Raw genomic sequence first — 17270 nt, forward strand, 5'->3', positions numbered from 1 at the left:
TGTTTTTTTAAAACTTATGTAAGATATGCAAGGTAGTTTAATCTGTGTATACTTTTTATGTACATTGGAATGATAATTACAAAGAATGTAAATGAGAAATGTTGTGTTTTATATTTTAGTCTGAAAACGTGGAGAATACAGTAATTATACCAGATATCAAACTCCATAGCAATCCCTCTGCCTTCAACATTTACTGTAATGTACGGCATTGCGTTTTGGAATGGCAGAAAAAGGAAATATCACTGGCAGCCGCATCGAAGAACTCTGTACAGAGTGGAGACTCAGACAGTGATGAGGAAGAGGAGTCCAGAGAGCCCCCCATCAAGCTGCCAAAGGTAGGCCACAGAATTGTATTTATGTGTACTACCTACAAGTGGTCTGCTTATCATACAGACACACACATTCCTGAGATACCCGGCTTTGTCTAAAACAGTGCAGTAACACAACATGACTTATGGATAAAAATAGGTTTGGTTTGGGGTAGACGAGGAAAACTCAATGGGACTTTTAACCAGCTAACAAAGCCAGTAGTTGGGAACACAGCAGAATGAGCTTGGGAAGCCCAGGCAGCAAGGTCAGTGGGTTGTAGCTTGTTAAGGGTTGTTAGTGTACAAAAGCTGTAGTGCAGATATGCTCGTGTGGAGGCCTCCAACAGTGGCAGAGGGAAGATCAGTTCTGAGCTGGTGAACTTCCGATAAGGTGAGCATAAAGAGGATGTGATTCAGAGCAAGCCCTGGAAGCAGGTAGCTACTTATATTTTTCTTAAATAGAAATGGGAAGTTTCCTTAACAGCAGCTAAACTGAAAGCTTTGTCTTGTCTTTTTACTTTTTCACTGTCTTCTTACTTCTTATTCTGGCCTACAGCAAAAAAAAAAAAAGATGAGGAACAGTCTAGTTCATAATGTTCTGATATCACTTCCTATTACCAGAAGCATATAAACTATTTCATATTACAACTGAACAGACTATTCTTATTGTACTTTGTTCTAGTATACATACAGACATGCATGTATGCATACATATATACAGGAGATAGTCTTTCTTTTCCTCCCTTTGTCCTTCTTTCCTTCTGTTTCTGTTTGTTTTCTTCTTTCATAGCAATGAAGATCAAGTCCAGGTCCTCATAATCCAATGCTAGTGCTGTTCATGAGTTACATCACTGGCTTTGGAGTTATTATAGTACTAAGAAAAAAGCGAAAAATGTGATTATTTTAAAATGGTTTATGTGTAATTCGTGCATATTGTTTTCTTATAAATAAACTTAAAAGTGACTTTTTGTCAAAAATGATCTATATATTATTAAATTGGAGTGCTAAATCCATCTGGAAAATGAATTTACAATGTATCTTATAAACATGGAGAACCTTACTTGAGTTATGGGAACAGATGGAGCTCATGTTCCTGGGCTGGTATCTCTTTCATGGTCTGTGGTGGCTGATTCTAAGTATGCACTGTCCTTGACTGTACTGTTGGCTTCATCTCCTCTTACCTCAGGGATGACTTGGTTTGTACTTCATAAGCTAAGGGCATGACAGCTTTGTGAACGTCCTTGCCTCTTGACCAGTTCTCAGATTGTGTCTTCCTTTCTTTCCCCTTTCTCTGGCGTCTTAACTGCTCCTGCTGACCTACTTTTCTTATAACCTAACATGAACACGCTCACTTTTTCCCTCCTGAAGGTGCAGCTCATGGTCTCTTCAGTATGATTTCTTCTGCCTAACTAGGGAAGTTGGAAAAAAAAAAAAAAAAAAAAAAAAACCAGATAATCCCCAGAGAATTTGTGTCGTATACTTTTTGTAAGAATACTGTACTATTCTGGGCAGGTCACACTGCACTGAATTAATCATGGTGATTAAATTCAGTATTGGGAGGGAAATCAAAGTTCAAAGAAGGCTTTTATACAAGAATATAGATGTTGAATAATACACCAAAAGCTAGATTAGAAAACACTTAAGAAAATTTGATTATTATACCATTTTAAAACGTTAGATAGTGAGTAGTGAAGAAAGAATTAGCCATTCTTAATATTTTTTTAGCATGATTAACAATGTCTAAAAGGAAATCTTAAAAAAAAAAAAAAACCAAAAGAATACATGGTTAATATTGCATTTTCTACCACATACTTTGCTTTCTGAAAACAGGGAATAATGATTAAAAATCATGGGGATGCAGCCAAATTACTTAAGTTGAAATATCATTAAAATTATTAGCTTTGTAATACTAGGTGAATGCGTGCCTCCGCTTTATCATCTACATATCGAGAGCATTATAAATCTCCTAGGATTGCAGTTAAGATTATTTGGGTTTATGAATGTTGAGTGCTTAGGAAAGAGTACTGAGCACATACCAAGTACTCAGTAAATGAGAGCTGTGGTTATGTCAGGTTAGAGCCAAACAAGAGAATGTGTGGGTGTATTTAAATTTTAGTTACTTCCCAATATATCTTACATTTAATAATAAATACTTTATATGCAAGGAAATAAAGTTTCTAGAAATTCAATGTGATGCTGTATTGAAAGAGATACGAAGACAAGGGAGGGAGCAGAAAGGTGGCTGCCTCTGGTGCCATTAGTGCTTCCTGAGCAGGCCCATGAGTAGAGAGTGAACATTGTGGGTGCCTTTGCAGCCTGTAGCAGCATCACATCAGAACTGACAGACGAAGGGGTGAGGCTTTTAAGATTGAAAGGGATCAGAATTTGAGACAGGTTTTCTTTTTTTCCATCTTTCACTACAGATTTTGTTTTGCTCTTCCTGTGTATGTGCCTTTCTTTTTTCTTTTTTTTTAATTGGATATTTTATTTACATTTCAGATGTTATCCCCTTACCTTATTCTCCTCTCTGCCCAGAAACCCCTATCCCATCCCCCCTCCTCCTGCTTCTTTGAGGATGTGCCCCCCCACCCCCCACCTCCCCACCCTCGAATTCCTCCATACTCCTTTCTTTTTTCTTCTCATCTGAGTTTTCTTTCTCTTGTGTTACTTTTTCTTTTATCTGGTTTTAGCAGGTTTTGTATTATTAAGAAGTTTTAAATCAGTTGTAATGCTTACACACTTAAAACACCTCAAATGGAAATGAGACACAGATTTCCATGTCATTACAAAGTACACTGCCTCTTGAGATTGTTTCAGTAAAGCAATGATAAAAATCTTAAAAGGGAAGAAGAAGAGAAGAGGAGGCATGAGAGGGAGAATAAGGGAAAAAAGATGAATTTGCCTTTGGGGCCCAGATGACTCTGATTCTCTGTCACTCGGTCTCTGCTCTTCATACCAGGAGGGAAAGTGTCCTTCAAGTTTTTAAGGCTAGTTTATGCTTTCAAACAGTTCTCTTGGTTTCATCCTCCTTATATTTCTCATACTATTTTTTGGCTTGTGTCTATGCAGAGATACTTATTGAATCTACATTTCTAGTTGGTATCTCTCCTTAGGGCTTTAGTCACATACTGAAGGTCTTCCACCTGCTTTAAAGCCAGGCTATGGCGAGCGTGAGCTAAATGTCATCATTATTCCAGCCACACAGTAATCTTCCTTTAGTCTTCCCTTTTCCTGTAGATGGGCGATGTTGCCACTCTGAAGCCTTGAGAATATGCTCATTCTGCCATTCGTTTCAGCCTTTAGTAGTGAACTAACTACCAAACATTACAGTTTGGATCTGAAATGTTACGTGAGGCTTATAGTATTATCTGGGAAGGTTACTACGGACTGTAGGAGGTGGTGTCCAGTAGAGAAGGAAGTCACTGGAGGCAGGTTTTGGGAAAGGATCTTGACTGTGAAACTCATCCTGCTTCCATGTCTGCTCCCTCTTCACCATGAGGTGAACAGATCTGTCCTCTACATGGTCTCTACTGTATTGTACCCAAGTGCATGAAGCCAACCAATCTCGGACTGAACTTTCTGAATCCAAGAGACAGAATAATACATTCCAGTTGGTCACACATATGCAAACGTAGCTAGTCTACTAATCCTTACATACAGTCCTGTTTCTTTAGCCATTCTTGTAATGAAGACCTTGTCACACAGTCTTTCCAGCCTTCATAAGCACTTCCTAAAAAAGCCCAGCTGCCTACCTGCTGTTGAATCTTACTTCACCACCCTTTAGCTAATCTGGCTAAATAATATCTAAGTAACTTTTATGAACTGTGCAGAGATACTTACCTGGTTATAGTCTTTTTGCTTAAAATCTTCAGTGTTATCTGTCAAAGACAACAGCTGTATCAGTTAGCTGGCATATGAAGCTTTCTGTGTTCTAACTATTGCCATCTCTGATCTTACCTCAGTTAGTGCTATGTCCTCTTCCCCATGTGTTCTGCATATTCTACTATATCTAGCACACTGAAAATTTCAAGGCATTAGAACAAGGTATTTATTGATTTGTTTTCTGTCTCGACTCGAAAATGCTTTCTTGAAGGAAGGGAATGTATCTCAACTTTTTATTTTTGTACCCTAATGCACTGCTGCCTACAAATTCAGAAAGAATTACTGACTGAAGAACCAAATAAATTAATCAACATAAAAATATATTTTAAACTAAAATATGCAGCAAGACTAGCTTCAAGCATCATGAGATGGGAATCATGAATCCCACTAGAAAATTACATGCCTCTGGCATTTCTATATACAACAGAAACATCATATAAATGAGCCCCATCCAAAAATGTCAGCTCTGAAAAATTCGTGAATTATGAACAGTCATTATTGTTTATATAGAATAAGCAGCCCTAAATACTAGAATCTTGTAGTCTTCTTCTGCTTGAGAAAAGAGATACACATTTTGTACTTAATGTTTTGATTTCTTCTAAATATATACATAAATAGAAATCTTAGCACATTTTAATTTTTTAAGTCCATTTCATTGACATAAACTAAAACAGGTGAACAAATTATAGGAGTATTTATTGAATTGAAATTCTGTGCATAAACTTGGATAAACTTAACTATATTCAAGGCTAGGATTTTAGATAACTTCTGTAAAGACAATCATACTGGTTATTTGACCTCCTTTTTTATAATTGTACACATGAAAAACCATAATAATGACAGCTAGAACAACAGGATTTGTCTACAATTAATTTCATCTTTGTCTAAGAAAACCAATTATGTTTCTGAATTGTCATAGTTTTTAGTACACAGATGAGTAGCTAGTTAGATGAATATTAATTGTGTCTCCACATTTGCTAAACACTGAGCTAATCATGGGAAATGTTTCTTGTCCATAGAGGGATAGTTTAGTTAGGAAATGAAAATAAATATACTCAGTTATACTATAATCTAATAAATTCTGTAACAGAAATTTGTTTTGGGTAAGAGTTATGTACATAGCTCACTTACTCTTCTACATTACAAACTCTCAAAAGACAAGGTCCAGCATATCTTCATATTTCCTCTAGTGAGTTGCATAAAACAAGTAATTAAAAGGGTTCATTTATATAATGTATAATACTTGCATCATATATAGTATAATTATAATGTAAAAATCTCAACAGAAAGAATATTATCTCATTATTTTGTTCTTAGAATTATTGTTTGAAGTGTTTGTACAACTTGGCCTTATTTTAATTCTTTTTTAGATTTATTTATTTATGTGAATACAGTGTTACTCTTTTCAGACACACCAGAAGAGGGCAATGGATCTCATGACAGATGGTTGTTAGCCACCATGTGGTTGCTGGGAATTGAACTCAGGTCCTCTGAAAAAGCAGTCAGTGCACTTAACTGCTGAGCCATCTCTCCAGCCCCTTATTTTAATTCTTAATGTCACTTCTACACATAATTTATATCCTGAAGCTATATATCTGATTCTCAAAATCTTGAGGTTGGCTGAGAAATAGAATTTTATTGTCTAGTGTTTTATTAATTATTGATCTTCCAAAATTATCATAGCAGCTCATTGTAACTTTGCTCTTACAGTCTCTAACTAAAAATTTACTTCTTTTGTAAAGATAGTCAGGGATTTCTTGGCCAAATGAGGACTATTCTGATTAAACTAAAATACCAGTGATATTTTCACTGAGCTAATTTTAGGTCCTTTAATGATCATCTTGCCCAAATGAAGAGGATACTACCTATAAATGTTAACATTGCAATTATACCATCACAGGAAGGGCTAAGGTGAAATCAAGTTTCAAAGTTGCCTTTGCTGTATATGTTTTTGTCTTTTGGTTTGTGGGTACTGTAATAAAGTTACTTACATACAACCAAATGCACTATATAAATCGACAGAGCCGTTTTTTTTTTTTTTTTTTTTTTTTTTTTTTTTTTTTTTTCTGAGTGAGTGCCCCTGAGTTCAGTTTCCGAGGTTTTATTCACCATCTCTTGCTATGGCTTCATTGTTTCCAAACTAATCTTTAAATAATGTGACTAGTTCTTAGTCTTGTATATAGGTACATGGTTTTCAAAGTCTTCGTGTTAAATAAATAAAAACAAGTGTGGTTTTCTTGCTTTTCTGTTTAAACATGGTACTTTAGTATTGAGATAACTTCTATAGAAAGTCTTGTTTACTTACAAATTAGAAAGCCTCATTCTCTTTTCATATTAAATAGATAATTGAAGTTGGGCTTTGTGAAGTGTTTGAATTGATCAAGGAGACCCGGTTTTCTCATCCATCCTTGTGTCTAAGGAGCCTCCAAGCCCTGCTGAATGTGCTCCAAGGCCAGCAGCCAGAAGGCCTCCAGTCAGAGCCACCAGAGGTCCTAGGTAAGAGCTTATGTTAGAGAGAAGCATGTGACAGTGAACTCCATCTCAGTGAGCCATGCACAGGAGCAAGAGACGCAGCCTGTGCTGACTGGGTACAGAAAAAGCAGGAATGGAACTTTGCTGTTATTTTGCTGTATTTTACTGGATATATAGTCTGAAGAGTTATGGTTCATGCAGAGTTGTTTCTTGGTGGTTGTAACAATAGAAGAGCAACAAAACGTAAATCCTTGAAATCCCAGAATAACATCCAAACCCTAAAGTCCCCATGAACTTGAATACCTGTGGCTAATTGAAAATACGAATCTTCTCTACTTTTTGCTCTAGGGCAGTGGTTCTTACCTGTGGGTCACAGCCCCTTTTGAAGTCGAACTACCCTTTCACAGAGGTTTCCTAAGACCATCGGAAAACACAGATATTTACATTATTATTCATAGCAGTCACAAAATTATAGTTATGAAGTAGCAACCAAAATAACTTTATGGTTGGGAAACCACAGCCTGAGGAACTGTATTAAAGTGTCGCAGCATTGGGAAGGCTGAGCTGAGAACCACTGCTCTAGAGGATTTAAACCAGTAAGGGAGGAAAAAAAACAAATGTCACAAACCTCAAACAGTACAGTTATTTTTAAAGAGAGGACATTTCTTTTTATATATCATAAACAACAACAACAATAACAAATGGTTTTGGGGAGAAAGGGTCTTTTTTTTTTTTTTTTTTTTTAGCAAGATTCATTACTGGCTTTTCTTCAAGTATATATATATATTTTAGCATTGCTTGCTTTTCATGTTAATAACTTGGGCTTAACATATTACCATGTAAGGAAGATAGAACTTTTTGCAATGTGATAGAAATGTAGGTGAAGCATAAGTTTTAGTTGGCTTCTTGTTTTTCTCTGATGATAACCATGGATATCCTGCCAGCCTGGAGTTTTCTAGATTGTTTTAACAATATAGGAAAATAGCCTCAAAGCCATAGAGATATGATTCTCAAACATTAGCCTGTATCTAAGTCATCTGTGACCCAGGCATGGAGTTTTTCATTCAGTAGCTTTAAGCTGCCACCACACATTGATGTTTGGAATAAGTTTTTGGACTATCTTGCAGCAGTGGCCTGGGAACACTGTTGATTGAATTAGAGCACTCTGTGTTCTCTGTATCTGGCTTCACTTCACTTTTCTTTTGACTTAAATTGTTTTTCTGAAACAAAGCCTTGCTGTGTAGCCCAGGCTGGCCTTGAACTTTATTCTTCTGTCCTGGTTTCCCAAGTACTAGGGTTAATAGATATGTACAACTATGCCCTACTTAATTATTTGAATTTTCTTAGACCCACATTTTGAGAACCTAACTATGTGCCAGATCTTTCTTTCCTTGGTCAAATATAGTGATTTAGTTTTTATGTTTAACTTTGTCTTATTGGAGGAGTTTGTCTGGTTCTTCCTCCCAGGCCCATGCTCCCAGAATAACATTTAGGTTCAAAATATATTTATAAATAACTTGGCCATGTAGCTAGGCTTTTATCTGACTAGATCATAATGTAATATAATCCATTTATTCTAATCTATACTCTGCCATGTGGCTGCTTAAGCACTCAGGTACCATGTGGCTGTCTTGGTCACATCTTCCGGGGGGAATCTCTTGGGCTTGGCACTATCTCAGAATCCTTTCTGCCTCCTGGATGTTTCACCTTCTATCCTTTCCTGTAAGTCATAGGTTTTTTAATTGACAGGTGATATATCCATACAATACACAAGATTTTCTCTCTACAGAGGAGAGATATGCTGAAAACGTTAACGACAGCCTATATCTCAGCTCCCACCAAACAAAAGGTAGAACAGGTTAAGAATTAGTCAGTTTGCTGGTTCTTGGTACAGTAGCACCAGTAATCCTATTACTAGTGTGACATGTTACTCAACAGCATTATTTTACTTATTTTATATAGGAGCTGATTTTTGTTTGAGCTCTGCTGTGGTGGTTAATAAATCACAGTCCTCTAACTGTATAGCCTGTTTTTTTTTTGTTTTTGTTTTTTTTTTAACTTTGAAACTTGTGTGTCTTCTACTGTTCTCTTATCGACTGGGTATTTACGCTTATTTTCGTTTTTTTACATAAATATTTCCTTTTAAAATGTATCTTATTCTAAATATTAGCCTTTGAATATGTTTTCACCTAATTATTTTCTATCAAAAATTTAATTTTATTAAGTTGCCCACCTTTTTCTTAGAAGTTTTAAATGCCATTATTCCCTTTGTTTGGTATCTTGTCTTATTATCAGAGTTTCCTTCTGGTGCTTTTACTTCTGGGATTGGCTTTTCTGTGTAAGGGTTTTACTGTCATTTCACGTTTCAGATTTGTTTAATTAGCTCAAAGAAGTAAATGGTAATTAGTTCCATAGTGCTAAACTTATATTGGTATTGCCTGCTCCTTTTCCTTTGTTTAATCTCATATTCCTTTGCCAGTTGTTTTCCAGCTCATTATAAACATTTGTAAATTGTTACTGTTAAATACTCTCAGATGGGGAAATGACTGGAGGGAGTCTGATGACTAGAACATAAGTGGTGGACAGAAGGGAGGAAGGGAAGAAGAGGGTGCAACTATGTAGAGCTGTCTAGACATAAGGTTTGTTACCGTGCTGGGGAGTAGTGAAAGTTACTCTCTACTTCATTATACAAAATACAAAGCAGTTTCTATAGAGAATATGCAAAGCTGGCTCAGTGTGTAAGCGTTCCGAGTGCGCCTACAGAGGGCCAGAATCCTGTTTCCAAACCTGTATGAGGCAGTTGACAACCTCTAGTAATTTCAGTTCTAGAGGATCAAGTACTCTCTTCTGGCTTTCTTGGGAATCTGCACTCATGTGTGCATATCCACATACAGATACTCACACACACATAAATAAAAATAATCTATCTTGGTGCTGGTAAGATAGCTTAGTAGGTAGAGATCTTGCCACAGAAACCTGAAAGCCTGACTTAGATCCAGGACCCACATAGAAGGAAAGAACTGATTCCAAATGTGGTCTTTTGATCTCCACATGTGCACCACGATATGCATATGTACACATGTGTACACATGTTCACATATGCCTTGTTTAAATTAGAGATAAAAATGTTTTATGTCATGGAATTTATTATGTAAAATTATTTATTAAATTATCAATTTCTTTCATCTTAAATCTAACATTTAAAAAAAATGACATTGTTCATTTTGCTCACCAGTATACTGTCCCAACTTAGAGTGCTTCTATATGCAGGAGATTTCAGTGTTTGGTGACCAGCTGAAAGACTGAACAGCTGAAGCATAAAGATTAGAGGGAGATGTGCGGAACAGGGTCAGATTAAAGAAATAAAGATGAAATGATGATATTTAAATGGATGACAGATAGGAAAGAGATGTCAAAAGAAACAGGGAACCAAAGAGATCACAAAGGAGAGGAAGGAAGGAGAGAGAACAGAATTAACAAAAGAATGAGTGTGTTTTAAGCACATAACTAGATTTTTAGTTTAAAAATTCTCTGACTATAAATGGAAAAGAGGAATAGTGAATGTTAAATTTTGACCCCTTTTTTGGTAGCCCTGTTAACCATTGGTAGTAGATACCATGGATCAGGAAGATGGTGATAAGATGAAGGAAAGAGGAAGAATTAATTAGGAAAAATACACGCTTATTTGAGCTGAGCATTAGGAAAATGACAAATTGATGGGAGATGATCCCTCTGTTCCTGTGAATTACAGAATGAATCAAAAAAATCCTTAGTTTCAGAGTATTTCAAGTATTGATTCCCTCCCTCCCTCCCTCCCTCCCTCCCTCCCTCCCTCCCTCCTTCCCTCCCTCCCTCCCTCCCTCCCTCCTTCCCTCCCTCCCTCCCTCCTTCCCTCCCTTCCTCCCTCCTTCCCTCCCTCCCTCCTTCCCTCCCTTCCTCCCTCCCTTCCTTCCTCCCTGTTCTTCCTCCTTTATCTTTCCAAGGTTTTCTGTCAGTCTGACTTGGTTTTGTTCACTTTCCTTTATTTTACTTTCTAAGAATTTTCACTTCCCCTTTCCCTTCTGCTAAAGAAACAGCCAGGCGGTATTGATCAGTCCTGGGTGGTGTTCAGGTGATTTACTGTGGCAATATAACAGTCATGCATTCTTCTTTTCTCCTTTGTCACTATAAGGCTTTATGAATAAAGGGAAGTCTGCCTGCGTCTCAATGGTATTACCCACTAGAGAAGAAAGTTATTTGTCCTCTGTCCTTGAGAGTTCGTTAAGATAAATGAATTATATACCCCTCTATTACTGTGAGATGTTATTTATAAATTATGTTAATAGTAAAGTTTTTATATTAAAGCTATAACATTTTTTTTTGTGGTTTTGTAAATATGCCATGGGGCACAGATGAAAGGGCACATTCCTTTCACTCTGAAAGTACAGTGAGTAGTCCTTACTTGAAAAGCTCTGACTTTAAGGATGAGTTTCTTGTATAAGCAAGATTGATGTATATGAACTCAGACAAATTTTATTACCTCCTTTACAAAAGCAAGGGATAGAACTAAATGCTAATTCCTTGTTATATAAATGTATTAATTGTGGAGCGGTTAACTAGACAAAAACTAGTTGAAAACTAATAGTTCTAGGTGCCTTAAAATTAATATATAGTGAATAAGATATAGTAAGAATGTATATTTAGTGCTCTGTAACTCAAATGAATATAATTGAATCTTGTATCCACAGAGTCTCTCTTCCAGCTCCTTTTGGAGATCACTGTTCGGAGCACAGGGATGAATGACAGCACAGGGCAGTCCCTCACAGCACTCTCCTGTGCTTGCCTCTTCAGCCTGGTGGCTTCCTGGGGAGAAACAGGAAGGACACTTCAGGCCATCTCTGCTATCCTAACCAACAATGGTAGTCATGCTTGCCAAACTATTCAGGTATTTCATATTTTTAGCTGTTAAGATATTTCAAAGATGCCAAATTGTACTTTACTGTCAATAGAAATTCTCTGACTTTTCACATTATTTTGAGATAGCATTTGATTTAGTCTGTATGTGTTTTTAATTTTTTATCAGTAAAGATAAATGGATTTTGGCAAAATCTCTAAATATTTAAACTATAATTAATGAATATAATATAAAAAGTAGTCACATTAGGAAAAAATCAGATAAGAACTCCAGGAAGTGAAAAATCAAATAATTATAATTTGAAAGTTAAAGGCAAGGTTAAATAATGGTAGTATGGCTAAAAGCACAAATAGCTAAAAATAAAAGAGGAAGAAACTATGCAGAATATAACAGAGAAAGAGAAAATAAAAATCATGTACAGAGAGTAAGAAAGCTAGTATATAATAAAGCAGACTATATTAACACGTTCTGAATTCCATAAAGCAATAATAGATCAAAGTGACAGAGAACAAGTCATAGACAAGCTTTACAGATTTACAGAATCCTTAAAGAAGCCTAATCTGCCTGAGTGTTACTTCTTCTTCTTTTTTTATTACATTTATTTTTTTTTACAGTCCAGTATTGTGCTCCTCCCAGTCTGCCCTCCCACTGTTCCTCATCCCATTCCTCCTCTCTTCAAGAGGATTGCCTCCCATCCCCTGGCCCCCCATCCAGGCTTTCCGACTCCTTGGGGCCTCAAGTCTCTCAAGGGTTAGGTGCATCTTCTCTCACTGAGGCCAGACCAGGCAGTCCTCTCCAGTATATGTGTTGGGGCCTTATATTAGCTGGTGTTTGCTGCCTGGTTGGTGGCTCAGTGAGAGATCTCAGGGGGTCCAGGTTGGTTGAGACTGCTGGTCTTCCTGTACGGTTGCCCTCCTTCTCAGCTTCATCCAGCTTTTCCCTAATTCAACCACAGAGGTCACCAACTTTCGTCCAATGGTTGATTGTAAGTATCTGCATCAGTCTCAGTCAGCTGCTTGTTAGGCCTCTTGGAGGACAGCCATGCTAGGTTCCTGTCTGCACGCACATCATAGCATCTGTGATAGTACTTTACTTCTTACAAGTTTAGTTTGTATTTTTGCAAGGCTGTCAAACGTTGATCAGTCTTTATAGCTTATTTTGTTAGAAATAATACAAGTGTCTTACTTTGTCTGAAAAACTTTAAAATGTGTTTTTATATCTTCTCTTTTGAACAGGTGCCAACAATACTAAATTCACTACAGAGAAGTGTACAGGCAGTGTTGGTTGGAAAGATTCAAGTTCAAGACTGGTTTAGCAATGGCATTAAGAAAGCAGCTTTAATGCACAAGTGGCCATTAAAAGAAATATCTGTTGATGAAGATGACCAGTGTCTGCTTCAGAACGATGGATTTTTTCTTTATTTGTTATGCAAGGATGGATTATACAAAATAGGCTCTGGATACAGTGGAACAGTTAGGGTAAAATGACTTTTATAGTTTTTATTGTAACAGAAATAGCCGTAACTCAGTAACTGATTGTACCCTTGTTCTATTGCCTTTAGTATTGTCTAATTTTTATTTTTACTTGCAAATTATAACTGAGATACATGACTAAATAGGTTTATTTTTATTACTTTTATTGTTTAGTAAATATTAATCACTTCATAGACTTTTTTTTTTGCTATTTTACAGGGCCATATATATAATTCTACATCTCGTATCAGAAACAGAAAAGAAAAAAAGTCTTGGTTAGGATATGCCCAGGTAGGAGAATATCCTCAATAAATGAAATTATCCACTCACACTTGTTGAATGAATTTACATAAGAATGCTGTATTTGTAGTAAACTGGCTAGGTAATGGTACAGAGCAGGAGGGAAAATATAAAGTCAGAATTCCTTGGTGGTTCAGCTACAAGCCTGGCTCTGCACTTGAGTAACATTTGACTTAGGACAAGTCAACGTATTTTGTTCTCTGTTATTTACATTTAAAGAGGAATTAAAAACAGCTTCTTTGGTGTTCTTGTTTAAGCAAGTCTAGGGATAAGAATCCTAGACAGCCTTGTTCATTAACAAGTCTGAATTGAAAATGAATAAATGACCTGAGACCAAAGAAAGGTCTCCTTGCCATAAAATCTTGCATTCTAAGTATAGATCCTGTCCCTTCTAACAAACACTTGGCCTGCCCATTGAACATCCACCTGCTAGAGATGCATACAGAAACCCACAAAGTAATGAAAACAGTAAGCCTATGGAGCTTACTGAATGCTGTGGTCTCAGCTGCAAACAACACTGTCTGCTTTTACTAGTTCAGCATCAGATATAGTTACTTTTCCTCTTATGAAGAAAGAGTAAGTGAAAGATGGACAGAAAGATTCAGAAATACATAATTCTGTTGTATCCCTGTCTTTGAGACAGGTTCCCTCTGGGAAGTATAAAGTGGGAAAAAATTTCTTTATACTTTATGGTTTCTTGAGCTATCAGGATCTATTGTCTGCATGAAATGATAGACATGGCATTTGAAAGTAGTTTGAAAACTAAAGAAATTGTTATTCTGTCTTCATTACTGTTCAGGCAATTTAAAAAGGAAAACATTTAGGGGTTTGCTTACAGTTTTAGACAGTCATCGATGGGGTGTGGTGATAGGGGAGACGTGGTGCTGGAGCAATAGCTGAAAGCTCACATCTGATCCTTAAGTTGTAAGGAGACAGAGGGACAGACAGACAGACAGACAGACAGACAGAAGCAGGGGTGGGGTGAGGGTAAAGGAAAGAGGATGTGGAGGGAGAGAGAAAGAGCAAGAGAGCTGGGGTGGGCTTTTAAAAACTCAAAGCCTTCCTCCTCTTCCAACAAGGCTCCACATACTAATCTTTCCCAAGCAGTCTGACCAACTGGAGACTAAGCACTCAAACACATGAGCCTATAGGGGCCATTCTCATTCAGACTACCACATATGTGAAGAATCATCTTGCTATATCAATTTTTGAGATATTTTGAAAATAAAATTTTAATATTAAAGTGATTGTCTCTTAAAACTCAGTGTGCTTTAAAATGTCTCATTAATTTATGCTTAGATTTTATCTAGGAAATGATGTCTTGGAAAATGCTTTAGGTTTTAGAGTTTGAGTGTGGTTTTGTGTGTGTGTGTGTGTGTGTGTTATATGGGGGTGTATACATGTGGCACATGTGTTTGCAGGCCAGAAGATCATCCTAAGTTATTCCTCAACGCCTCCATCCGAAGTAGACACGTGTCTTAATTTTAATCTTTAATAGCCTTTAGATATCATCATTGATTTATTATAATCAACAAAACAGAAACAGAAATATACAACTGCTTTTTCTATTTCTATTGGTAATGAAAATATGTCTTAACATAGTCAAAATTGTTTATTATCAGGGTTATTTATTATATCGAGATGTGCATAACCACAGTATGACTGCCATAAGAATAAGCCCTGAAACACTGGAACAAGATGGTACTGTAATATTACCAGGTATGTTTTAACTATTCTTATCTTTCTTCACAAGTAATGTGAAGATACTTAACGACGTGAATGGTAATTAGCAAAGAATAGTACTTACTTACAAATGAGTTTTTAAATATTGTAACATATAAACCATTTTATCTCCTACAGTAAGTTAATACCTGTGAAAATACTAGGCATCAGAAACAAAGTATAATGATATTTCTTATTTATTTCCAAATTCATACACATCTACAGGGTCTAACACCTTTACCCATTAAGACCCCCTCAACCCACCAGTTAACAGGGTAATGTTCTTTCCTTCTCTCTCTCTCTCTCTCTCTCTCTCTCTCTCTCTCTCTCTCTCTCTCTCTCTCTCTCTCTCTCTCTCTCAAACCACTGCTTTAACTCTTAAGTTACCCTGTACATTGTGGTTATTAGTCACCGTAACAGTGCTCTAAAGTTCTCCTCTGCTTTAAAGGACTTGTAGCGGTCGGGCATAGGATGGTCAAGAAATTGTTAACATTTGTCATCCACTTTGTATGAAAGCGTTGACAAAGACTTTGGGCCCAGTTCCTCGGCCACTGTGCCCCCTCCACCTGAGTTTCGAGGCACTAGCTCTCGGGTTTTCTGCAGCACTAGGCAAATGCAGAAATAGTCTCTATCCTAAAGTTTTAAATTTGCTTATACCATTGGTGCTTTCTAAAGCTGATCACACTCAACCTTAAATATTTAGTGTGTTTGTTAGTAATCTCTTGGTAAACAGTAATATACTTCTAAGCGTTTGATCTTTTGAAGAAGTAAGAAGAAAAAGCATATTGAAAAAGATATGTACTCCTAGCCTGCTTGTCAAGCTTTTAAATATTCTTATAGCTTCATTAGAAACTGAATTGAACTTTTTTATTTCTGTATTTTTCCAAAATAGGATGTAGACAGCATCATAAAGCAAATGAAACATTTCATGTCCATGTCAGTGACAGAGCAGTTTTGGAAAGTGGCAACCATCAAAATCATTTTATAACACCTCTTTTCAGATTCTACATTTTTTCTAAACAAGTCTTGGGCTGTATCATTTGTTTGACAATAATAACTTTAGAAATATTTTGAAGCATCAGCATATATTTGTTGTATAATGCAATGGGTTTCATTAGGATTATTTTCATACATTATGACATATACTTTCATTATATTGCCACTCTCAGTTCTAGTTTCCTTGGATCATTCTCCTCTTCCACTTTCTACTTTGAAATTGATTGAAAATGCCTTGGTTTTTGGATTTTTTTTTTTGTTCTTTTGTTTTTGTTTTGAGACAGCTGTGCAGCTGTTACTGTACAGCTCTGCCTGGCCTGGCCTGAAATTTGCATTGTACACCAGACTGGCCTTGAGTTCACACATCTACCTGTCTCTGCCTCCTGAGTGCTCTGACTAAAGGCATGAGGCACCACACCTGGCTGATTTAAAAACAGTGTTTTAAAATTATATTATACCTTCACAAAACTCATATAAGTGTATGTCAGTAGTTATAAAAATGAATCCTATTCTGCTGTAGACTTACCCTTTACTTACTACTCGGACTACATTTCCAGGTCTTTAGGCTTTTTCTGCATTATTTTAATGTTTATAAATTATACTTAAAATTATTGATTTATTAATAATGAGAGTCTTCCAGTCTCTCTGCTTTCCAGTTTCCTTCTTTTCCCTCCCTCCCTCCCTCCCTTCTGTCCTTCCTTCCTTCCTTCTTTCTTTCCCTTTCTCCCCCTTTCTTCTTTCTCTCCCTCCCTCCCTTCTTCCTCTTTTCCCTCCTCCTATACCTCTATCTCCTCCTCCTCCTCTTCCTCTCCCTCCTCCTCCCCCTCCTCTTCCTCCTTCTCTTCTTCTTCTTCCTTCTTTTGTCTTGTTTTTTGTTATGAAAATTACAGGGGGAAGATCACCTTTATCTCTCTGACCAGTTATTTTAGGATAATGTCATAGAAGAAAAGTTTATTATTGACAAAACGTGTCCTCCTAAATAGATGGGTACAAAAGAATACAAAAGAGTAACTTCTGTGCAGCTCATTTATAAGGTTGTAGCTGAAAGGAAAATTAAGAAATACCTACCTATAGGTATTTCGTTTATTTACCATGATTAAAAATTATTTTCTAATGTTTTTATTCAGTTTAAGTTCTGCATCATTTAACATAAGTGTAAATTTTAACCATACAAGTCTGGCTTTCTGTGTTTCATAAACTTGTGCTGTGCTCACAGTGAAGAAC

At 36.5% G+C, this 17270-nt stretch overlaps 1 protein-coding gene across 14 annotated transcripts in view; it reads left to right on the forward strand.

Annotated features, from left to right (window-relative positions):
- The window catches only part of Mycbp2 (MYC binding protein 2), a 222594-nt gene that overhangs the window by 34026 nt on the left and 171298 nt on the right, over positions 1-17270 (forward strand). For all 14 annotated transcript variants that reach the window (XM_076930602.1, XM_076930603.1, XM_076930607.1 and 11 more), the window contains exons 3-8: positions 120-335; positions 6533-6686; positions 11390-11586; positions 12792-13034; positions 13248-13319; positions 14951-15047. In XM_076930602.1, the coding sequence (XP_076786717.1) occupies positions 120-335; positions 6533-6686; positions 11390-11586; positions 12792-13034; positions 13248-13319; positions 14951-15047 (979 nt within the window). The remainder of the gene's footprint in view (positions 1-119; positions 336-6532; positions 6687-11389; positions 11587-12791; positions 13035-13247; positions 13320-14950; positions 15048-17270) is intronic.

Source organism: Arvicanthis niloticus, chromosome 3 (assembly GCF_011762505.2).
Source record: "Arvicanthis niloticus isolate mArvNil1 chromosome 3, mArvNil1.pat.X, whole genome shotgun sequence".
In the NCBI taxonomy this organism is placed as follows: Eukaryota; Metazoa; Chordata; class Mammalia; order Rodentia; family Muridae; genus Arvicanthis; species Arvicanthis niloticus.